This window comes from Megalops cyprinoides, chromosome 7 (genome assembly GCF_013368585.1).
Source record: "Megalops cyprinoides isolate fMegCyp1 chromosome 7, fMegCyp1.pri, whole genome shotgun sequence".
NCBI classification, from domain to species: domain Eukaryota; kingdom Metazoa; phylum Chordata; class Actinopteri; order Elopiformes; family Megalopidae; genus Megalops; species Megalops cyprinoides.
The window spans coordinates 30145083-30169713 of NC_050589.1; the positions used below are offsets into that span (position 1 = coordinate 30145083).

The following is a 24631-nucleotide window of genomic DNA, read 5'->3' on the forward strand; positions in this document are numbered from 1 at the left end:
GTTTTTGCTCCTGTCCTGCTCTAAATATTGCCCGATAAGAGGTGCATAATTTCACTGAATTCACACAACAGGTGACACCATTCTAACTGTGAAGGGAGGCTGAGAAATTGAATATCCTTTTCAGAGACAGTACAGCTGGCAGCCCATTACGTAACAGTCTGCATGACGCAGGATGAGGGACAGCATGTAGACACTTTAAAAAACACTGTTATATTAATACCCCAATCTGTTCATTGGTTGTTATGAGTGTACACTTATGGATAAGAGGCCAGCATGCCACCGGCATGACTGACTGGTATGAGGGACTGGATGCATATCTAACTCTGCTTGGCAGATGCCCCTATCCAGAGTGACTTACATAACTTACATTAGCTGGTAAATGGGAACTGAGCCAGCAACCTTTGGGTGACAAGCCCTGTTTTTTCACCTCCACACCATACTGGTGTTTGCTGACACCGAGTGCCAGACCAACCTGTCCAAGCCTTAACACAGGGCCCAAAAAAAGCCTGTTGACTTGTGTGACGTTTCAGCCTTTCTGAAAACCATTCTTCAGGCTGGCGGATCAAGGCAGGCCTGAGACAAGGCTCCTAAGCTAGGGTAGTTACTGTGACTTGCAAAGCTTTCATGTATCCTATCATCCAAATATTCAATTATATTCCTCTCAAAAAACAGAAATTATACATGTGGCCCAGGTCTTTTAATATGGCGAACACATTCAACTGGGAAACTGCAAAAACAGAGGGATTAATTTGACGGCTGGTTGAGAAAACTATTTCACACCCTCTCTTTAGTTTTACTGTTGCTTGCAAACAGTGTGCCTCCAAAAGCATGTTTTGTCCATCTGGTCCAGCAGATTTGGAAGAAACATTGGTAACCCTGTGCGCTAAGACTGAGTACTCAAATGGCTACACATCCCATAAATCACAGCCACAAAATTATACTGTAAGGATTATGTATACATATTTCATAAACATATATTTCACAACCCACGTAAAACGAATTGCATCACTTGAAACAGACTTGAAATACACTCAGACTGGAAACACTTTAGGCTGAGTTTCCGGTTTCTGCCCTTTTATATGTGACATGGGCTTTAGCTATAAATTCCACACTGAGAGAGTGCTCCAGGCTTACACTGAACAAAGAAAAAACCAAGCACCTGAACTGGATATCATTCACTTATCTAGAGATAGTCATCAGTGTGTACAGACCTGCATTATGTTCCTGTCATGTGGGGATTATGGGAAACCTGTCAGGGTTGCTGTGAATGTGAGGGGTTCAACTGATGATCTCTCACTAACAAAACACTGCGGGCGGGGAGGGACAAGCGAGGACAAAGGGAGACGTCGTTCCTCTTGTGTCCCCAGGCAAAGGGCTGTCCTGACTGGGTCGGGGAAAGTTAGCATCCTCATATCCATCATGACTTGCTACAGGCACTCACAACGTCTCAAATCGCATCAAATCGTTAACGCAGCCTTGCTGGGCAATAGTGAAAAATGTTTTTGCGTTTTGAGAGGGCAAGTGGATGGATTTAATTGTTACAACAGGAAATGTCCAAATGCTTGGGGCTCTCAGAGGCTGTAGCCCTGCTGTCCCTATCTCCCTCTCCTGCTACTTTCCCAGACTATTCCTCCCACTGTATCCACTCTCCTCACAGCTGCTCCACAGACCCAGGCTTTGCTGACCCCTTCCCTTCCAGGCAATCCCTAAAAATCTACACAACTCCTGGGTGCCTGAGAAGGAGAGAACTACTTCATTTTGGTGTGAAGGGAATATGACTTGCTGTGGTTTCACAATTGTTCCCTATTACTCTTGTTCCCATTCGTGGTCTGTTTGTTACATGCAAGCCAGGTCTCTGGGTAACCGGATGGCCACAAACAGCGGCTGGCAGGAGTTTGATATTGAGGTTGCAGGCGTCAGAGGAGACCAGAAAGGTCCAAAACAAGGCTGCATCGCTCAATCGCTTGTTGTTCTTTTTTAAAAATGTGCTTACCTGATCTAATTTACAAACGACTTCATTGGATCACTTACTTTCATGCAAGAACACACGGTTCCAGTGACCACAACAACAACCAAAAATAAAACCAGTGAGTGATGCATACACATTAGCGCAGGCCAGTAATGTGAACATACACAAAAGCATGTTTTACATACACTTACACTTGTATATATGCACACAGAAATCCGTAAAACACATATTTAGCCAGTCCTAGATCCCTGTTAGCTTCAGACCCACGCTTTCTCTTTGTCCTTCATCAATCATTTTGATTGATTATTTATGATCGACACGGGCAGAAAAATGTGGCCCAGACAAGCACGACTAATAGAGTAAAGAAAAAGCAACACGACCCCTGTGACAGAGAGCAAGCGGAGGTCAGGCGAACACATGGAGCGCTGACATCACCGGCATTACCTCCCCACCATCTGGCTTCCTCTCTAAGGGGTAGGGAAATGCTCCGAGGTCCTTCTAATGCACTCTAATTCCACGGCTCCTCTCCCGCGCTCCCGGCCTCGGGAGTTCGCCGGGAAACATACGACGAAACTCTGAGTGCGATTATCGGGCGATTACGCCCCACATCTGAGCTTTGAGCGCGTGCGGACACACACGCCGCAGCGTTTGCTTAGCGGACTTCCTCGCCAGGCCGACTTTACAAAGCTTACATTTTTATCCATCCAGACAGCTGGAGTGGATGTTGTCCGAGGCAGGGCAAGTTAAGTGCCCCGCTCAAGGGTGTAATAGCCTCCTCGCACCTGCAAGTTGCTGGCTTCGGGTCTGGCCCCCTGGCCGCTGCGGAGCAGTAAGCAGTGCGGGCTCCCATGCTGTGCAGTGTAGCCGTAGCCACGTTCTGTTGCCTGTGAGTTTATTATATCAGGCGCCTTTGCTTTCCTTTGCTTCGCCGGCGGAAGGCCCATCTGGGTGAAACCTGCTGCACTAAAGTGCAAAGCGTGTCATTGAAGAACTTGGTAATTTGCTGGACTGTTCTGCTCTGCTTCTTGACACTGCTTGATACAGCTCCAGCTGTGAGCTGTTTGGGACATGTTAGTGAACTTTCCTTAGTTGGTAATCTCAGTCTTTACTCCAACAAAAGTCGGTAGGAACACAGAGGAGCACTCCTCCGCTGCGAGTCACGTACCCCACAGCATCACTTTCAGTGTAATTACCCAGCTGAGGGCCACTGAGTGGCAGCACATTCGACTTCATTAGAAGGGAATGAATTTTTAATTGCCACGTGCCCAGCAGCTTTAAAGCGATTAGACAGGTTTCATTATCGTTAATTAATCTTGCATGGTATCCCTTTAATCTAATCCAATCCCACTGTCTTCTGCAGTCTCGGACACACAGTACAGGGCTCTAACTGCAGTTTGTGCTTAACAGTATAAAATGATTCGAAGTGAAACTTTATCAGAGACACAGAGAGGCCTGCTCTTTAATGTTATTATTGTCCAAGTAGTTGTGTTTTCATGTGTCATGGTACTCGAAGTAATTTATTGAAGCTAAAAGAAGCCTGAGAACTTACCTTGTCTAGCTTAGCTTCAATTTCCACTACGTCCGTCTCCACTTCATCAATGTTCGCCCTGCGAAAACAGAAAAAACAGACACTGTGACGGAGCGTCATGTATCCCTGTCTGAACAGACAAATAATCTTCACATAAATGTGCACAGCTGATATCCTCTTATGCAGCTGGTTATTTACTGAAGCAATTCAGCATAAGTGCCCTGCTGAAGCAAGTAACAGTATTCCATCCAGGATTTGAACCTGGTAACACACCAAAATCCTACCATCATACTGTTGTATGACCGCGACTTCGACACATGTTTGGTATCCCGTAGACCTGGGTTCAAGGCCAGGCGGGGTGACTGCTCTCGCCCTTCACTACAGACCGATGAAATGGGGAGGAAGTATACATAAGGCCCACAAGTCGAAAAAGAATTTACTCAATCAATGTGACTGTTGGTGATAAAAGGAATTGAGATTCACTTGAATGTCAGTGCATCTGACAAATACTACTGGTGTTATCATTCCAGAGAATAACATTAAGGTTGTAACTTTGACATTTTTAAAGTTGCTGTTTTTCGCGTTCCTTTCACAAGAAATCCTGATATGGAGAAATGAAAGGGCAAGAAGGGAAATGTAGACACATGTTGCGCCAAGCCAAGGCTCCGCCCTCCTCAGAGATGAGAGTGACAGGGTCAGGGGCAGCCTGCTCTGCGGTGACGAAACACAACTTCAGGGCTTCATCCTGCCCTTCTGCTGTCCCACGCCCCTCCCAACTCATCATCACTGCACCCCCCCACCCCCCCACCCCCCACAATCCCACATCATGTACCTCTGTTGGCCCCACGTTTAAACCACCACCACGCTTCAAAGCCCGTTGCCCTATCTGATGATATGATGATGTATGGTCAATGCTAAAACCAGAAGTAGAAAATTCATAGTGTAACTGGTGGGTGTAACCTCTAATCATCAGAGCACACACATCCCCACACAGACTGATGCACCATGTCTCCATGCCCCCTGACTAAGCTGTTACCCCGACAGGTCACTCGTGCATAAATCATTTCAGATCACGGGTCTTTGCCTGAATTCATGAATACATGAATAAATGTGCTGATAGCACAGAGACACTTCCCTGCTCTGGGGTGGGGAGCTCATTTCACTGTGGATCACACATCCTGACTCCTGCTCTGATACGCATTTATGTCACATCTGATGTCACGTAGCAACCAAGATCATTGGCCAGGCTCCATCCCTCTGGCCCACGCCTGTTTGTAGCTTGGCTTTTGATTGGCAGCTTGGTAGATGAGCCTGGTACACCAGCTACATCTGGCTCAAGGCAGAGGGAAAAGCTAATATGTAAAAAAAAAAAAAAAAACCTAGGACTGTATCTGGTTAGACTTACCCCTGCAGAGAAAGGTGCTGACAAAGAAAAAATGCCCTGTTTCCCCAGTCTCACTCTACCTGTGTGTGGTCTGCAGTGCCCAAATAACAACAGTTTCATGCAAACCTGTTCTGGGCTAGAGGGTATAGCTCACAGGTAACCACGTCTGATGGATGCCAACTTTACCTCAAACTGACATAACAGAAACCCATAGGTATGCCCTTGGCTTATTCCTAAACACGCCCACCCTCTCTCTTTCTCTCTCTTCTCTTCAGAGGTTTAATACACAGCCCACACCAGTGATTCACTGTGCATCCAGCTCTACCCTCAGCTCTCTCCTAATGTTCCACCATCGTTGCCATGGTATTTGTTCCAGACCTTTTGGGGACATTTGTGCTGGCTGGCTGAATGTGCACGGAATTGCTGGGCCCACTCCTGCAGGAGAGCTCCTCTCACTCCCTGTCTTCCAGAATTAGTGGGACAGGGACTGTTCATCGATTATAATTTTCCCTCCATTTTCCCATCTGTCTGGGAGATATTGAAATGCCATGGATGAAGAGTGTTATGGTCCGCCCACCATACCACAGAGAGAGGATGCAACGGCAAGGTTCCACTGGGAAACCACTCAATATCAGAAAATGCGCATTAAATCAATAGCAATGTGCAGAGCCCAACAGTGGCATTACAGACACATCAATGACAGAACCGGCTTCGCGTCCTTGTGAAATTGCTGCCACAAGGCTGTAACTGAGCTGCTCCTGCAGAGCCCTCCATGTGAGGGTGATGACACAGTTCTGCGCACCTTTGTGAGTGGTCCAATTTCTCAGCCCCTTCAGTGACCAGACAATCAGACTGGATTTCAGAGAGGAGGGGAGGGGCTGTGGGGGACAGCTGCTCCCCGTGGCTCTCGGATCCCCTCCATTTGCTTCACATGGGTCTTCAGTTCTGCAGTTATGTATGCATACACACCTCCCCCACCCCCACTGCCATGGTAACAATTCAAGTAGCTGGGGCTGCCACTGTGGGAGCTGACACCCAATGACACTACAAGATGAATCTGATGGAATAGACTGCCCTTTTTCCTCCAATCACTCCCAGGAATCAATAAAACACCACGGTCAATAAATCATCAACAGGCATTGAGCAAGTCAACATTCACACTATACACATCTCTGAATTTCACTCACTGAACAGATAGGTACTTTGTGTACTGCTGAGCAGTCTGGCACGAAACTGAAGGTTCTCCTCTCCTTCCCAGCAAGGCTGATCTTTTATATGTCATATGATTTATGATATAGGGGATGGGTTGAACATTGAGGTTGAAATGCTGCAGATCCTGAGTGTCAACGTGATAACTATCTAAGCCTGTACCCCCCACACACCATCATAAAATTCTGCCAAGGCTGTCTAAAGGGTTGTAACTCTGTAAACAAAACAAACCCAAATTTTGCTGTTCTCTCAAATACAAGGTGCTGATCGAGTGAAACCCGACAGCTTTGGCATGTGTACATGCGCTGAGAGACTGACTCCGGGGAAGGGCGAGGTGCTGTTTACTACGCCAAACCTTTGCAACTTGGAATCCTCCTGTTCTCACTGGGGGGGAAAACAGTCAGCTCAACACACAATTTCCAGGGCAGAGGGTGTGGCGTTTATTGCTGCCTGAGGAAAAAAGGATTCATTCACAGCGACTGATCTACAATTCTTCTGCGTCCAGGGAAACGGTGCTCACACTGACCTGAATCAACGTCACCCACATACCGTGGAGTGTGTCTTCCAAATAAAACAACCACAACCTTCCTTCGATCTTAACATGTAAACAGATAAGACAGCTCGAAGTGTCTTTTGCCAGATTCACTGTGAGTGGTTAGATTTCAAAGGCAGGGCTGAAAATAGTCTCTCCCCCCCATTCTATTGTTGGAAAGCCATGACTATGGGGGGAGGACAGCTGAGTATGGGCGCATTCTGTGATTTCAGGCGCCTCGTGCCGAGCTGGTGGTCGGGTTGGCTAACGAGCAGGTGGGCTGCTGTCGCCAGGGGAAACGGGCTCAGGTGGTGACCCCCGCATAACAGTGGCGCCCCAGCCAGCTGAGGCTGCCATCGACCGGCCGTGTGGAACCTCCGGAATGCTGCCTAAACCTGGGACGGGGGATGCGAATCATTGGAGCCAGGATTCTCACAACACAATCAGCCACGATTGTGATAGACAAGGAAAAAAAGACATGTAATTCAATGTAATTTAACAGCTCCGTGGCCCTCATACGGGCCCAGAGATTGCTTTCCCTCTCAGACGGGATTGATTTTGGACATCTGCCGCTGTTAGTTAAATGCACTGCTGCCTCATTGACTTTCCTGCCGAGGCTCAAAAATGAGTTGATCATTTGGGGCTTTAAAAAGGCAGTGAACAGAGAGATATACTGTACATAATGGAGCAAATAACATATTTGAAGAGTTGGGGATGTATTTGTCACTAAAGTACAGTAAGGGGACAGAATGAATAATGTAACATGCTTTCGTGCACAGTGGAAACAAAGTGAGCGAGAGGAGGAAAACAGTTACCTGTAAATACTGGACACAGTCTATGTTCTATGAAGCTGTACACTCAACGTTTAAATTCATGTTGATGGAAATGTATTGCTATTTTAATGATTCTATTCTATTTTTAATGATTTACTTCCATGCCAATGTCACTGAAAAATGTATGTGTGTAAGTAAACAGCAGAAATGAAACAGACTGAAAAACGTGTAAACTCTCTGCAGCTTCAGCCGAATCTCTCATACACAGCATCACCAGTCTGCCTTCATCCCAGCCCGGTAAAGAGATTAGAAGACAGCATGCGACCCATAAATTGTCATAAAAAAAAAAAAAAGCACAGCGAGAGAGATATATTTATGCTACTGTTTAGCAGAAGCATCTCTGGTAATCCTTAATGGATGTAGCTCTTGTTCCAGTTCCCTCTTATCCTTCGTGTTGACAATGTTCCCCAGGCACAGGCGCAGTCTGCAGCAGTGGGGAGCGGGGGGAAGATAAAAGCAAACGCACACGGTCCTCATCGGGGGACGTGCACTTACTGTCTGAAGCAGAGCGGCAGTCTGCTCTAGTATTGATTGCTTTGGTCTCTTAATTGAGTCTCCTGTGTATGGATGAATGAACGGGTGGTGATGGGGGGGTGGGACGGACACGCCCTCCCACTGGCCTATTCTAAACCACAGCACTGAACATCCATGCCCTCCTCTCCCAGGACAGCTCTCACGTGTTGAATAAACTGCAATGCTGGGTCAAGTTGTTGTGTTTGCCAGCAGCAGTTGCTGAAGAAAAACCGGGTGTTGCTATCTTCAGTGCACAAACTGCCCTGATTCTGATGTCTTAAAGAGTAGCTGGGGAGCCAGTTTTGTCTGCCAGTCTTCACTATCATCTGTTACAATTTTGATGAGCAGTACATGATATCCATTCCAACACGCAAGACCACCATACCCAGCCAGAGGCCTAGAGTTTTCTCTACCTGAAATCAGCTGTTCAGATGGAGGCCTTTCAGTCTTCCACCCAACAATGCAGCTTTCATACATCACACAGTGGGGATGTGCCACCTCACACAGAGGTCTTGCATGTCTGATCAAGTTTTTCCTGCTCTCGCTCCTGCTGAGGCTAAGCGTTGTCTTTTTGCTGTTTTCATCACTGCCTTGGCAGTCGTTGAAGTTCCCACCGCCCGCGCGCAAGAAAATGCAAAGAACCGTCGCCTTCGGCTTTCCCATCATCTCTCGTCTTCCTGTTAGGAAGGTGCTGCCTCTTACGGGAACTCCCCCGCCACTGAACGGCATTCCTGCTAGGCCTTCGAGGGCCTGCCCTGACCGCGCAGCGCGGCAGACCTACTTTGCCATCATGCAATATTAACCAGAGAGAAAAGCCAGTCCTCCGGGGGGATATGTGCGTGCGCCTCGCTGTCAGGCCGCATCGAAAGACAGACCCACCTGCCTGTGCTCAACCACCGTCACCTGAGCTGAACCCTCCCCTCTCCAGATTCATTTCCAGCTCTGACAGAGGTGGAATACCCGGCCTGTTCTCAGCTCCAGGTTTTTAAAACCAGTTTTGTTTTCTCCACTGTCTGCTTTCCTTTTCTTTTAGTTTTGTTTCATATGAAAGATCGTTAAGTAATTAGCTACAATAGAGATTTTTCCATTCCATTTCCTCATCCAGTTTTATTCTCCTCTATCTCAGGGTTGGGTTTCTGGGTACATTAATCTCAGATCGGGCGTAACAAATTAAATGCCTTTGCACCACCTGAATACCGAAACATGAAGACACTAGAAAAAACCTTTTATAGTAAATCTCTGCATGCTTTACAAGCGTACAAGCAGGTTTGGAAAGCTTGAATTTTTTTCAGTTAAATATGGACACACCTTGATACAGACCTGCAATAGTGAGGTGACTGGTGACAGATAATGAAAAATTAACCATTTGAGGTAATACACAGTAGTAAGGTACTTGAGGTAGTACACAGCTATTTTTCAATTCTCTCACAAGATATTAGTTTTAATTTTTGCAACTTTCAAGTACTGATGTGCACGTTTTTTAATTCTTAACTCAAAGATGTGGACAAATCACTGTACAATTAGGTTCAATCTGACCATTACATCTAAACTGGTCTTCGTTCAGCATTTCCTACAAGTTCCTTAATCATGGTGTATAAGCCCATTTTTGAGGTATTTTTAAAGCTCTCACACTCTTATGGATCAGTTACAGATATCCTCCAAGCCAGGGTAACATTTCTTCATGAAGACTGCAAACAGCATCTATTACGTGCAAGTTACTGTGGATTGCATTCAACCCAGCCTGGTTCAGCTGCAGCCATACTGTGTTTTCCCTTTTCCCTCCCTGTGAGATCTGATCGCATGTGGCCGTATGCGACATGGAGACAGGCCACAGCCCCCCCAGCACACATATACATGCATACATATACACATACACATGCACACTGCTTTCATGTTTGCCGCAATGCCACTGGAATGCAGGACTGGAAAGCCACATGCAGGGCACCATGCTTTCTGGCAGATGGCACATGGTTGAGAACATATACACTGACCGCACAGTTCATATATTTCAGTCTCTGCTATCCAACATGTGAACATCTTGGACAAGGAGCAGTCTGTTCAAGGGTTGCATGTGGTAGTCTGAGTGGTATGTATGGAAATTGTATTTAGGCCTTCCAGTTAAATATAACAAACTGACGTGTTTTGTGTGGTCTCTCTTAAATACACTAGAGGGAATACTTAAGTCTAGTTTGTCTTATTTTTGGCTTCATCCGCTTCTGTTCTACAAGTCTAGCTGTGTTTTTGATGTTGTTTTTTCTGGGGGTTGCTGTTGGATGCTGTATTTACACTTGGAATTCTCTTAAAACCTGGCAGGATCCTCCTGCCTTTCCTCGGGTCAGCTGAGACCAGCTGTCTACGCAGGGCACTGCCTCGCGAGGACTCATGGAGACCGAGAAAATTTTCCAAGCAGTGTGATCACAGGGAAAAAGGCAAGCTCATCAAGTTAAAATGGCTGTGAGGATTCTTTGAGGAGAACTACAGTGCTTAATCCTCACATTTCCCGGCAGAGGCCCAAACATACCACTAAAGAGCTGTTGCTGAATGACCCTCTGATTTGTTTTGAGCTGCTGGTGTAGCACACAATCATAGCAGTGTTCTGCCTCCAACACTTCCCTTCTCCCCATCTGTCATGGTCTGTGCCTGTATACACCCTCTTCCATTCCTCACTACAGCAGAGGTTACTGTCATTTTAAAGACAGACGTTCCCTGACACACTCCCCCGGGGCTAACGGCTCCACAGATCTGACACCTCCACACGCTTCAGTGGGGACACACTGGAAGTGTGCAACGGTCGGTCAGTCAGTGCATTGGATCAGTTACACATCACCCACTTCAGCGTCCTTTATGTCTCGGCCCTTGGAGCCACACTTTGCCGGGGCAAAGCGGCTTCTCGCAGTTGCCACAGCCGTTCTTCACCCAACCCCCCCCCCCCCCCCCCCCCCCCGCCACCAACCAGATTTCTCCTTTCGCTGAATCTCGAGCAGGCAAACTCCATGGCAACCATTCACTGACCTCCGTTCCCATAGAAACCAGCCTAAGTCCATGCCAAGCTGGCATCAGACAGCCCGCCACCCCCCCAGTCTAAATTGTTACTAGTGACCAATTATTTCTTTATTCTGAGACTTCCTAAAGGAAGCTGTGTGTGCAGTCTCATGCTTGCCAGTGTATTAGCTCACGGAGCCTGGAGAGAGGCTAAGCCAAAGCGAGGAGCATTATCAACAGCAGGCAGCAGGTGTAGGCAAGGCAGGGGACAAGTCTGCAAGTACGGCCAGGGGGAACTAAAATCTAAACTGAAAAATGCTCAGACAGGGGCACAATGTCACCTTCTCAGCACTGAGTTAGCACCAAAAAAAAGCAGCATGCAATTTTTACTCCCCTCCCCTACATTGTTGCTCTTCTGTCTGGAGTCTCGGCTCTGTCTTCTTCTGCTTTTGGAGCCACAAACAGACCCTGCTGTCCTCTGCTCATTTGCATATTGTCCCCACTACCAAGCCCTGACATGGGGACACTGATAGCCTCTGCTCAATGAACACCAACCTCCCCCCCCACACACACACACCACCACCACCATACTGGCACAGCTGCCTGGGTGCAGTATCGGAAATGCAGTCGCATCTGGAGCACCGCCAATCCCGCCATCGGGGGAGGGCCGAGACGTCCTGACAGGAAGATGAAATTATAGAGACACCTGCGACGTCTGCAACGGTCAAGCCATTCCAAAAACTCCCCCCCCCCTTTCAAAGCCTCCTCTCAGCTGTGCCCCCAGCACTGTTACAAAAGGATCACTGTTTCACACGGCCAGCCGAGGAGACAAAAACCACGCATCGTAACTGCAACAGATAATGCTCCTTTTTTTCCTCTACTTGTTTCTACAAGCTAGAATGAACTTCTCAGGCCAGATTTGCTTGCTTATACAAGGAGATAAAAACTGACGACAGAAAATGACACCTAATTTGTCAAAACCAAAGCTGACATAAGGAAAGAAAAGCTAAATCTGAAGAGGCTTTTGTAGCCATTGGCAGCTCATAGAGAGTGTGATTGATTGGCCGGGCCGCCCAGCTAACTGCCCTGCGCAGGCCACTTAAGCTTCCTGACTGTGTGCCAGCCTGGGTTTCCTCTGCCTCCGCCATCGTGCTGTCAGCCGTGTCCGTCTGTCCCTGAGCGCTCACCAGCACGGCCCTGCCAACAGAAGCTTTCTGACTGGAGCCTGCAGTCACGTCATGCTGTCCCACCTAGTAACCGAGTGCTTTGAGTAAGGCTGCGTGTGTGTGTGTGTGTGCGTGTGTGCGTGCGTGTGTGCATATGTGTGTGCGTGTGTGTGCGTGTGTGTGTGTGTGTGTGTGTGTGTGTGTGTGTGTGTGTGTGTGCGTGCGTGCGCGTGTGTGTGTGTATGCTGAGGGTGACAGGACATGGACAGAGAGTGAGGGTCCATGGTGAAGGCCTCCTGAAGGGGATGACTCCCCTTCACAAGAACTGTGCGCTACTCTGTGTGACCTGAAGTCCCTCCAAAGCACTGACGTATCATTGCTTCCACGGTGGTGGAGGACTGAGGACCTAATCTTGTGCTCTTTTGCGACTGGGGTGTGGAGGGAAAGGAGAAATTGGGGGGGATACTTTTTTTGGCACGCTGCGCATTCTCCTCTCCTCTGACTCCATGCTGACCTCTCCAAAGTCAACACACTTCTCCAGACAGCCAGAGCTGGCTCTGAGGCGGGCGTCCCGACTGTGTGCCAACCATCCCCCTCTGACTCTGTTCAGCTCTTCCCCGTCTGCTCTCACCAAGTCCACTTTGGACCCGCCGCTGTCAGTTCAACCATCCCCGTCCAGCTCACGGTGGGTCTGCGTTTCTGATATGTTTGTGCTGTTCCTCTCCGTTTCCCGCTGAAAACCTCTGGCACGTGAAGCAGGCTTCTAGAAAAATCCAAGCTGCACAGAATCTGCGTTTCTCAGACTGGGAAAGGCCTTATCGTCGAAGCGCACACACGAAAACAAACAGAACCTGAATTACTGGCCAGACGCTACGGAGGGAAAACAGCTACAACCCGGGGAAGACAGAATGTGAGCCTTAATGATTGCGAGCTGACGGTATTTACGGTGTGGTGAAATCTGTTGACGGTTTTAGTGTGGCGTGACTTTAACGAATGCAGATGTTGCTCAAGGAGGGAACAAATGGTGCTCCAGTTGCAGGGCATCTCTTTAAGACCTTTATGGGAACCTTAACAAAGCGATGCTTCAGTCTAGATGTCATGGCTCTGCTTCTTCCTCCCATTAAACTGAAAATGTCTCTGATAAAGTGCTTTTTCAAAAAAATACAAGTGACATGGGAAATGGTCAGATTCAGAATTTCTGTGCTGTTTGAGCTCCAAGCACCTTGCAGAGCCTCTAAGGGCACACACACACAAACACATAGTTTCCTAAATCCTCCCCTGCAACAAAGCCATTAAATCCGGGAGGGTCAGAGTTCCGCTCCCAGGCCCCTCTACGCTTGTGTCCTGAGGAAGGAGAAAAAAAACATTAATCTGGCCACATGCATCCTATCACTTCAATAAACCCGCAGAGAGGAGAACAGAGCCATATTCTTCAGTGGGAGCTTTCAAACCCAATAAACCGTCCTTGTTTTTATTCAAAGCCGGAGAGAGTGCAGTCCCTCCGCCATCCTGGCACGGCACAGAGTCAAAACCTTCCTGGAAGTCCTGAAACAGCTTTTCTTTTTTTCCCCCTTCTTTTTTCAGCCTGCTTATAACGGCAGTTAATTCGATTTCCAGAGCCCGCATAAGCATGAAGGCTGAGGAACTGAGGATGCTATTTTGAACGCAGGGCACGTTTTTTTTTCTTTGCAAACTCTGACTAGGCTGCAACCACGGTCAGGGCCTGTGTGCACTTTTTAGGCCACAGTGCAGCTGCAAAATTGGGGACACCCGTGTATGGGTGTAGCCACCTAATAGGGGTAATATTACAAGGTGAAGCCTGTGTTCATGCTAACAGAGATAATGACAGGCATAGCTTGAGTTTTGAGGAGCCAGAAGAGGGGTGAAGGGTGGGTGGGGGGATCTTGCCAGGGCTGTCATATGCCGTCCTCAGCCCCTGTGAAGCTGAGCTCCCGGATTTCCTGGGTTGTTTCTGGATTGGCTAGGCTGTTTGAGGTGCATAAAGTCAGTTGACAGGCTGCTTCAAACCCATACACAAAGAAGCTCTAAGTCAGGTCTTTTTTAATGGCTGTTAGCAGTTTTACCACACGCTTTTGAGATACAGAACCTAAGGCCCGCTGCTGCTGCCCAGATTGTTGAGCAACTGACTGGAGGGAAAGTGGACATCACAGGGAATTGGGGGGGCAGAAAGGTTTTATAACTGCACCCCTTCCCACTCCCCCCACTCCTCCATAGCTTGAGCGTGAAATTAAACAAAACCACTTTTGAGCTGAGAAACCCAAAAGGAAGGATGCTGGAGGCTGGAGGAATTCTGGTGACGACATCCTTTCTGGATGTCATCAGCTGCCCGGGCTAATACTGGGCCAAGGTCAGAGGTCAGGGGTCAGGGGACAGTGGAGTGTCATGATGGCTCTCTCTGGAAACCTCTTACTCTGCCTTTTTATGCTGTGGGAAGAGCAGTGGAGGTGATGTGAAAGGGATACAGCAGGACAGCTCCCTGAGGAACCAAGTGTTTACTATTTTGAAATAAGTGACACCTCATTGAAAATGCTGCATAGTTTAGCTCTGGATAGTCCAGCCCTTCAAGAGCAATGCTCAAAACGTTGGCTCGGCTTGGTTTACTTTGGCCCTGTGTTTGATATATGAGGTGCACGCAAGCACAGAGCACCTCTTCTGCAGTCAACAGGCAATCAAGCGCAACAGTTTTCAGGAGTGCTTATCGAGGACTGCAAGTTCAAGCGGGTAAAACTGATTGCTGTACTTCTGAGTGGGAACAAATCTGCCAAATCCCACTAGCATCACCCACGTGCACAGTAGAAATAAAACTGCACAAAGCACATTAAAAAAGCATGTCGAAATGAAAGTTATATAACGGATGGGAACTGTCACAGGACACATACGGCCAGCCTTCAGAGGGGCACTGAAAAAAAATAGAATTGGTCACACCCTTTGACATGTGATGGCCTGACTTCCTGTGACCCCTGAGTGGCCCTGCGCGGGTGACTGACCCCTGTGGGGACACCAGGTGCTCCGGCCCTCTGAGGCCAGACCTCTGTCTCTCTCCCCCTCTCTCTGGGGTCAGACAGCGCAAGACACAGAGCACAGACAGATGGACCATGTTCTCTCGCCAGTGTCCCCGCGTGTCTGAGTGCGCGGGAGACAGAAGGCCCATTACACGCGACTGAGCGTCCGTAATCTGCCTGCTGCATTCACTCCTCGTGCTCCTCTGCAACGGAATCTGCAAACCACGCTGGACTTAAAGGCCACACCACGGCCCCCCCCCAAAAACAAACAACTGTTTAGAACCGGCAAAAAATATTTACACAGCTCATACACGTTTTTCAGATACTGAGGGTTAGCAGAAACCTCAGCTAAGTGTGATGCAGGAAAATATGAACTGTAGACAGAAAGAATAAAGGCCTCAGCCTGCCCGTTTTGAGAGGTACAGAAACACTGTTTCCGAGCATCGTAAAAGATTTTGTGACGATAGGTGCAGATATTCTGGCCTTGAAAAGGGAAACAGGACTGCGGCCATGGTGTGAGGGACTCTAAAACGTGCTTCTCCAGCTAGCTCCGGCACGCCACCGCAGTAATGAAGGTAACATCACTGCCAATTCTCACCTGCCCTCAGGCAAACGTAAGCCACGGAACAGGTCCAAGCATCTGGGCCACCTAATTTTAGCGTCTGTCGAATGTAGGTAAATTACTGGCATCAGACAGATTCAGGGGCGCGTTCTGCATCAGCGGCTGTGGTTACGCTCTGTGCTCTGAGGCGTGCCAGAGGAGGAATGTGCCCACGACATCTGAGGATTTGCGATGTGTGGTTTTGGGTAGTTGTGCCAAGCAGCACTTCCTTTTCCCCTCTTCGCTCACCATCCCTAGATCAAGGAGTATTGCAACAACCCATGCTTACATTCACCTTACATTTATTTCACATATTACATGCATTTATAATATAATATAAAATATAAATATATAGTAGAATTAAGATATAAACCACTTCTTTATGACATTATTTACATTGTTTTACACTGAAAATGTAAAAATTTGTTTCAGGAACAAATCTCTTTAGTCTAGCCTGAGTCTAGCCTAGTCAGTCAGTATACTTGACACTGAGGATTAGCGCTGTCTTGAATGGATCCCGTAGGTTCCAATGAATCATTCAGATTCTAATTAACATCACTGCCTTCTTCACTAATATATCAAGAGTGTCATTTTGGGACAGCTTTCACACAGATGTCTATGGCATATCTCATTTGAAGCTCTTGGCAGTATGTCACAGAGTCTCTTGCTGATTTCATATTTTATAATGGCATTAAATAAAACTGAATTTTGCCAAAATCCATTCTGCCCACCAGGACATTTTACTCTTTTGAAGTTATTTTATTTATGGTTTAAGTCGCGACAATCCATATTTTTTCTTTTTCAGGGAGAGTACTCCCTTAAAATGTGCAACAATGCCTATTTATGTAGGCTTGAATATTTAATGCCATGTATGACTGCTCATTTGGGCCAAAACCACGCTTATTTCATTGAAGCCACAATCCCTAAGATCAAGCAAATAATCATCAGAGACGGACAGGATGCAGTGCAATCTGTCGAAAATCACAGGGATGTTCTGCATACGTATGGACTGTTTGCATAACCTATCAGCCTGGTATTCTTCCGCAGACTCTCAGGGGACTTCATTGTTAACTTTGATTGTGGATCTGAGTGGAGGGGCTAAACAGCGGGGGCCACGACGACCATGTCACATCTTATCCACAAATCTGCCAGGATTTGGGACTGTGTGGCGGGGCAAGCTCCACGCCAAGTTATCAGCTCCGCCGTAAGAGGGACTCAGGGGAGCAGCCGGCAAAGAGGGGCGATGACCCGTGACATCCTCCCCAAAGCCCATTACTGCACAAACAAAGGGACAGTCGGTCCTGTGGTGTCGCGTGTTCGGCCTTCCTGCGCTTGACGCAGTTCTGTGTCTGCGACTGCACGGACGGAGGTGTTTTCATTATCACGCACCCGGCAAAGGTGAGTCTTTCAGATAAGTGACCGCAGTGAGCTGTCCTCCAGAGAAAAAGAGCCCGACTGCTCGACTGCAGCACGGGGGAGGTCAGTTAGAGTCACACCACTAATAGGAAGCCGTCAGCGTTGTGCAGGCCCTAATATAACAACTTCTCACTTAAACACTTTCTCATAATAATGGAACAACCAACATACCAAATAAAACACTCCAACTGCTTTAATGATGCTATGCCTGGTAAGAAAAATAAATAATGAGAAATAAGGAATAAGCAAAACTAATACCTAATACACAACAGGTATCCTCCATAACACAAAAAATATCAAACCTCTACCACACTGTCTGTACTCCAGCTGAAACACGTCTAGCCTGTTTGTGCTAGGTTAGTAAATACTGGACGACTCAGTGCTTCGATAAACAAGTCAGTGGTTCTGGTGGACAGATGCTTTTTTTTATTTTGGCCCATCTCTGTTGCTGAGGTGCACTCGAAGTCAGCTTTGGCTCACCGGATTTCCAGCGATGACTAAGTGATTTTAGGGTCACCAGTACATTTCAAACTACAAACAGCATGACACTGTGAACCCAAAGCCTGCAGAGCCACAAGCTTGACATTTGGCTTATTGTGCTCATGGCACTGTGACCAAACAACACAAAAGGAAGGAAGTGGGGAAAAAAGCATGTGCCCTTTTGTGAAAGGCCCAGTCTTCAGGCACACAGCCACAAAACCGGGTCCACATCCAGGGTCTTAAATGCTCCATGAGCAAGTGTGGTCCGGCTCTCGACATCAGCCTCAACCCCTGGGTAGCCACAGGACTAGGTGCTGGTGAAGGGGTGCGGAAATCTAAATCAGAAGTGACAGACCAGATCTGGATTAGCAGTCCCAAATAGCAACTGTCCCTCAAGAGAGATGCATTGGTCAGGCCCCTCCCCCCTCCCCTTCTTTCACAAACTGTACTGACCGTGCCACCTGTCCACATCACCCACCCTGCCCCGCCCCTCCTGACCGGACACCAGACCAGGGGACTCAGGAGATTTGATGGATTAGCCGCCAATTACTGCTGACACGCCGTCCAGACACTGACATGCACGGGAGGCTCCTCTAAGTCACCTAAGTCACAGCTAATGAGATATATAGCCTGGGGGTATTGATTTGGGGCTTGGGAGAGTTTAGGCCTGGTCAGTGTAGATGGCCATCTCCTCATTTCTCCTCCACAATAGTGGACACGAGAGACACAAGCTGGCATAATTGCAGAGTCTCTCTCCAACAGATGGATAATACTTAGCTGTGTTACTGTTGGCAGCTGAGGTGGGTCAGAAAGCAGTACTCTGACAATCATAAGGAACAATGCCAGGCTAAGAGGCACAGCTTTGTTTCTCTGATGTTGAGCCATACACTCCAATGTTGACCCATACTGGGATGCTTCATTTTGCCAAACACAGACACACACACACACACCCACACAAAGCCCACACACCGTTTTGTGTCAAAGCAACTTTTCAATTTCTAGCATACATGAAGAGCTTCAAGCGTTAGATAAATCTGAAGCTTTTGGATTCTTTCACGAGCCATGTATGCATGTGCAGCAGGTATGGATTTCACTCTCTAATGGGCCTGCGCTCTGGGAATAGGCTAAGTGCGCATAGCGGGTGCTGGAGCTCTGCAGGTGACTGTATTTGCGGTTATTAAGTGACAGGCCAGCTGGGTGCACGCTGACAGTCAGTGCCGTTCACTCCTGTCACCACTAGGCCACTGCCATTAAGTCCAATCCCTGCGGGGTATGGCACTTCAGACAAAGTGCATCGCGGCCCGACAAAGGCCACACGCAGAGAGAGAGAGAGAGAAAGAGAGAAAGAGAGAGAAGGACCACGCTCATGGCTTAACCCTTTCAGACCACACATTAGGCAACGTTGCACTCTCCTCTGAACAGCTGTGGACCTCACCACCATGCACAGCATTTGTGTCAAGGTGCGGTTTAGTCAGGGGATTTCAGTATCACAACACACTGAAATACTGCACACCCAAATCTGTGAGACTCTTAAATAGGTAGCTTGTGCCACAAACCGTGGCACAAGCTTTTTCTTTTTTTGGCATCATGCTTTTTGCTTAACAGACTCAACAAATTGCTTTTTGCGTCTCACACAGAGTGACTTGAATAGCTTACAATTCCTACATGTTATACATTTATACAGCTGGATATTTATTGAGGCAATTCTGTTTAAGTACCTCACCCCAGGGCATTACAGCAGTGCCCAGCCTGGGAATTAATGCTGCATCTTTTGAGTTATGAGCCCTGCTCCTTGCTGTACTGACAGAGTTGTTGGAAATACCATATGAAGACACTGCACTGACTAACCATTGGCCCTGCACATACATGGCCCACATACATACTGAATATGAATATGCACATATCACATGGTTGTTTTTATCTGTTGCTTCGATGTGTAACTACGGTAACTGTTGCCTCGGGATCGCCCTGTTAGTTTGTTTTCTCCTGCTCAGCTGTCAGTAAACAAAGATTCTCTTTTACTTGGAGATGGTCTAGGGATGTAAATATGGTTCAAAGCCTTGGAGGATCAAATTGGGGGGGTGGGGGGTTTGGGGTGAATGCGTGAGGGGGAAAAACTAAAGGAAAAATCGCATTCAGGGTCAGTCCATGAGACATCTCGGCTGGCTTGCGCGTTGGGTTTATATTAGCGCAGGGTGGTCCGACATGACTCAAACGTGCAAAAATGTCAACGGGGATAAAAGGAGGGAGACAACAGCGGAAAAACAACCTGGAGAGCGAGGAGGAGGAGGAGTGCCCCAGCTCGGCTGTGAGCCGCAGCCCACACAATGCACCATTGTTGGGTCAGGATACAATTGTGAGTGAGAAGAACTGCCCTTCTTCCAGTCCCCCAGCAGGGCGATTTGGCTGGTGGAGCATGCAGAGGGAGAGTGGGGGGCACCCACTTAATTTTACAGCAGGATTCAGCCTTCTGCCTTCTATATTTATCCAGTATTTGTGGATATCCATTGCATTAATAGGAATACAAGTCTTGCAGGATGCCCGGGCTGTTGTGGTCTCTGGTGGGAGAAGGCCTACATTTTTGTGGGCAACACTCGCAGTCTGGCGCACACCATGAAGGCATACCAGACATATGCAGAAAATTCAATCTTTTCCTGTCTGTGAATGGCAATGAGCTTACAAAAGTGACTGGATTTCAAACTGCATCCCATGCTCTTCTCCACCCCACACTGCCACTGGGTCACATTATGATCTGATCATATAAAAATTAAGAACATATAAAATGTCAACTGCAACCAAGTAACAGCATTGGTTCTCCTCAGTAAGACATCCTGTCCATAGTGAAGAATGGAGCAGAATGAGAGGTAACAGAGGAAAGATTCCCCAGGTGCTTCCTCCCTAGGAATCTAGTCCAGTGTTGTGCTCCTGGGGTCATGTGACTTTTCCACAGCACCCTCCACTGAGAATGTCAGGTCATGATAGGCCAGCTCATCCTGTGGGAGTGGCATCTTCTGTGAACTTTCACAAGGGTGCCATAACAACCCTGGGTACACAGTAAGCATAAGCGTGTGTGTGCATATGCATGTGTGTTTATGTAAGGCAGAGCTGAACCACCACAATTCTCCCAATTTCCTGCCCACAATGTTAGTAGATAAGGGGATGGAACACACCTTGTGTGGGGGCTCGGTGTTTTTCACTGTCCGTTCGCAAAGATTTCCGTTTGGAGACGATGAGCCCATGCTATGTTTCCACAGATGTGTGCCCCGAGCTCCACACTGATCAACAGGAGTGGTGGTCCCTGGCGCAAGGCTAACAACGTCAGCCATGACCTCTAAACCCTCCGCGTGAGAGCTGAACAAGTCGAGCCGTTGGCTTGAACAGGAAGCCAGTACTGAGAGGAAGAAGGGTCGTGTTGTTTCCCATATCTCCAGCCATGAACAATGCTCATGGATATTTTCCTCTTTACACTGGCCCGTGCGCTGACAGGGGGTGCTGACAGCCATTCCCACGGGTCCCTCCGGAAGCAAGGAAACAAGAGAGTAGCAGGGAAAAGCAGTCTTCAAACAGAGGGCGGAGGGGGGGCAGGTGAACTCAGTTGCTCCTCATTGAACATCACTGCTAATCAGAGACTCTTGAGAACACAGCAGCAAGTACCACTGACAACAACAGCTCTGCTAATATCTGTGCTAATATCTCTGCTAATAACTGCACTGGAGCTGAGCTGAAACTGCTCTAAGTTACTACACTTGCCAGACCTCTCTGTGTATTAGCTGTAGAGTTCAGCTCAAATAAACGTTACCCCACATAACTGTGGCCTGGGTTTATTCCAGGGGAGTAACGTTTTCATTAGCTCCTGCCTGCTGTCTGCAAAAGTTATACATTTTTGGTTATTTACACATAGGATGCCACATTGACCCAGTGGGGATGTACATGTTTTGTGACACGTTTTTTCAGTAAAAATATATCTCAGCAATTCTCAATGTGCTGGATGCCTGTTGTCCCCTGTGCGGGAGACGCCAGGCCCTGGGATTGGCACTCCCTCTCTCCCAGCTGCACGGCTTTTAGGTGTCAGTCACCCTGTGGTAACCAGATGACACAGCAGCCTCGTCACTGTCTGCTTCGGGCCATCATTCATATTTCAGGGGGCCGACGGGCTTCCTGCTGTTTTCCACAGGCCGGGCCTGGTCATGATTCAGGCTGGGTAGGTGGCTCTGCTGGCAAAAAGATGTGAGGGGGAGAGGGAGAGGGACCATGGGGGGGGGGGCAGCTAAATCAGAACCAGATGCAGGACTGGGCCACAGATGTGATGCAACGTCAGGGACCCGGCTGGGCTCAAACGGTCCCGGGATCCTGGTACAGCTGAGGTGACACCAGCTGCTATGCAACAGGGTGAAGAGAGCTTCAGACATGGTGGTCCAGAGAAGTAGACAGACACCCTAAATCATGGACAGACAAACCTCCTTCATGTTCTACCTTCTTGGTCCCTGGTGAACCCCTCTTCCTCCTCCCCCCTTCAGAGAAAAAACACTGATTCAGAGCATCGGCAAGGGAGATTGCACAGGAACACAGCCACACTGCAGCATGTCTATCCATTCCACTGAGGTGTTAGCATGGCTTGGCGCACAGTTAAGCTCCATTTCCTCACTGATCCTCCAAAATAAGAGTCTTTATAGCAGGCAAAAAACAGGGAATACAGGATTCTTCAATAACCTTCCCATGGGCCCATTGTTCCCGATCCACCAGATCCAGGGCTGAGAAGAGCTAAGGTCGAACCTGCAAGTGCTCATGGGTGGATGGCATTTATGCACCTGGAGAAGCCTTGTGCTAAGGAAGCAGTTCCTAGAGGGTTTGCTCATCAGTGTCAAGGGAGATATCCAAGGGACACAATCTCAGTGTAGAGACCCCGTTTCATAACTCTCCACTACTTGGATAGCCTAATGTTAAGAGCTAAATCTGGAACTCATAAATCACCCTGACCGAGCGTCTGTTTCGGTCAAGGGATCCACCGACAAGGGATTCTGACTCTCCGGTAAAGTCCGCCACACAACATTAAGAGCAGCAAGTTGGCTGTGAAATGGAACTTGCCAATCACCCAGGAAAATGCAGTAAAAATGTTCGCTTGGCTTATATTAAGGCTAATGTATGCTGGAACACCTCCCGAGGCAGGGGGCCAAACAGTACATTAGGCATATTATTTACATTCTGAGCTGAGTTTCTGGGCCAGGGCAACTTATACGACTTCCATTTAAAGTTCCTCGTCCAAAGGGTGTACTCAAGGGTGGGGAAATTTCAGCGTGCACTTTAGTCAAGGGCCGTAGCAGGCTCACATGAGGAAGCCAAACTTCTTCACCTCCTGGACCAGCCACCAAGCCATTATTAAGCACCAAATGACATCTGCTTACAGATTATGAATTGAAATGTCTCTGGGCAACTGCACACCACAGAAGAGAGCCTATCTGATGGGAAAGTTCAGCAAGGTGTCTCTTAGCCGAGGGGGTACTCCCACAAACCCACTGGGCTTCTCACCCGAACCGGAAGGCAGAGTTCATCGTGGCATTGTCTCCTCCGCTGGCCTAGAAAACGCAGATGGGCTTGGAGGACAGATACACGCAGACACCGCGGCCTCCCCGGTGGAAATGAGATTATCGCTCCCGAGAAATTTTCCAAATTGATTTTCCTCTCGTGTGCACATTGCAGCTAATGGAATCAGGGAAGGGGTTGAAATTATCTGCAAATCCTCAACGCAGAGCAAATGGTGAGGTCAGCACATGAACGATCTAAGAGGACTTAAACAAAAGTGGGGGGGGGGGGGGGCACCTTAAGTTTTGCCCACATGTCAACATTAAAACATCAATGGTAAGGTAACAGCAGTTACACACATTTGGGTCTGACCGACAGGATGATTCACATCTAAACAACAGTATCTTGTGAAACAGGGAATGTATAGGGTGACACCTCTTTTCTGGATCCTAGGGCCTTGTGGGTTCTGGAATGCCAAAGGGAACAGGAAGCACAACGTTCACAGCATAGGCTAAACCAGCATGGCCTCTGTGGGACACAGAAATAGGATCCAGCACGCAAAGAACAGCAAAGAGAGACGGCATTCCACACCTCTGAATACCACCCCCTCCTCCTTGGTCCACACGGGCTGAGTTACAGTAAATTATTCCGCTGTACGGTGACCCTACGGGAGCATTAGTCAAGACTATTTATGTTAGCAGGGAGTTATGGCAGATTTCAAACGCGAGGCCAGACGTTCAAACATTTCTCCCTGCTCCAGTGGAGTCACGTTGCCGTTGATGGCATGACCCCTCTGGTTGAGGTTAGGGACCGGGTAATGCGAACTGTGTCGGGATGATACTAATCCTGCTATGAGGCCACTCCGGCAAACCTGTCTGCTGTACTGCGGTTCAGAGACACTCATCTGTCGGCTTGTTTTTTGGACTGAAATTGAAAGGAATGCCCCAGTGGAAACAGTTCAGTTCTCTCACAAAGAGAAAAAAGCCCCATGCATTATGCATGTCCTCACATTGTAGTAAGAGTCTTTTGCTGTCTTTTTTCCTGGGCTGTCGTCAGCTCGGAAGAACGTTAGTGACCTCATCGCCTTTATTCACGGTTGCAGGAACGGAAGTATGTGTGTGTGTGCATGAGTGTGTGTGTGGCCGCCTGTATGACTGTATGAGTGTATGACTGGTTGTGACCAAACACACAGACACACAGAAGACACACAGAACTGGTTAGATGATACAACATCAACTGTGTTAGTCATTCTTTTCTAATTCAAAATGATGTCTTTTAAGCCCTTTTCAATTTCTGTTATTGTATTGCATCATTGCTATCATTATTAAAATTGCTTCATTGCTGTTAAGGTTTATGGGTTATTTTTTTAACATTCATATTCTTTAGTCAGCTGCTTGTTTCTCGTTCTCTCTCATGATCTGATTCTGCTTATATGCCCAGTCCTCCTTTCCATCTTTGACAGCGCACAATGAGCA

The 24631-nt window shown here is 47.9% G+C and overlaps 1 protein-coding gene across 1 annotated transcript in view; it reads right to left on the minus strand.

Annotated features, from left to right (window-relative positions):
• LOC118780555 (arf-GAP with coiled-coil, ANK repeat and PH domain-containing protein 3-like) overlaps positions 1 to 24631 on the minus strand; it is a 91696-nt gene that overhangs the window by 53051 nt on the left and 14014 nt on the right. Inside the window, exon 2 of the mRNA XM_036533120.1 lies at positions 3519 to 3576. Coding sequence (XP_036389013.1) covers positions 3519 to 3576 — 58 coding nt within the window. The remainder of the gene's footprint in view (positions 1 to 3518; positions 3577 to 24631) is intronic.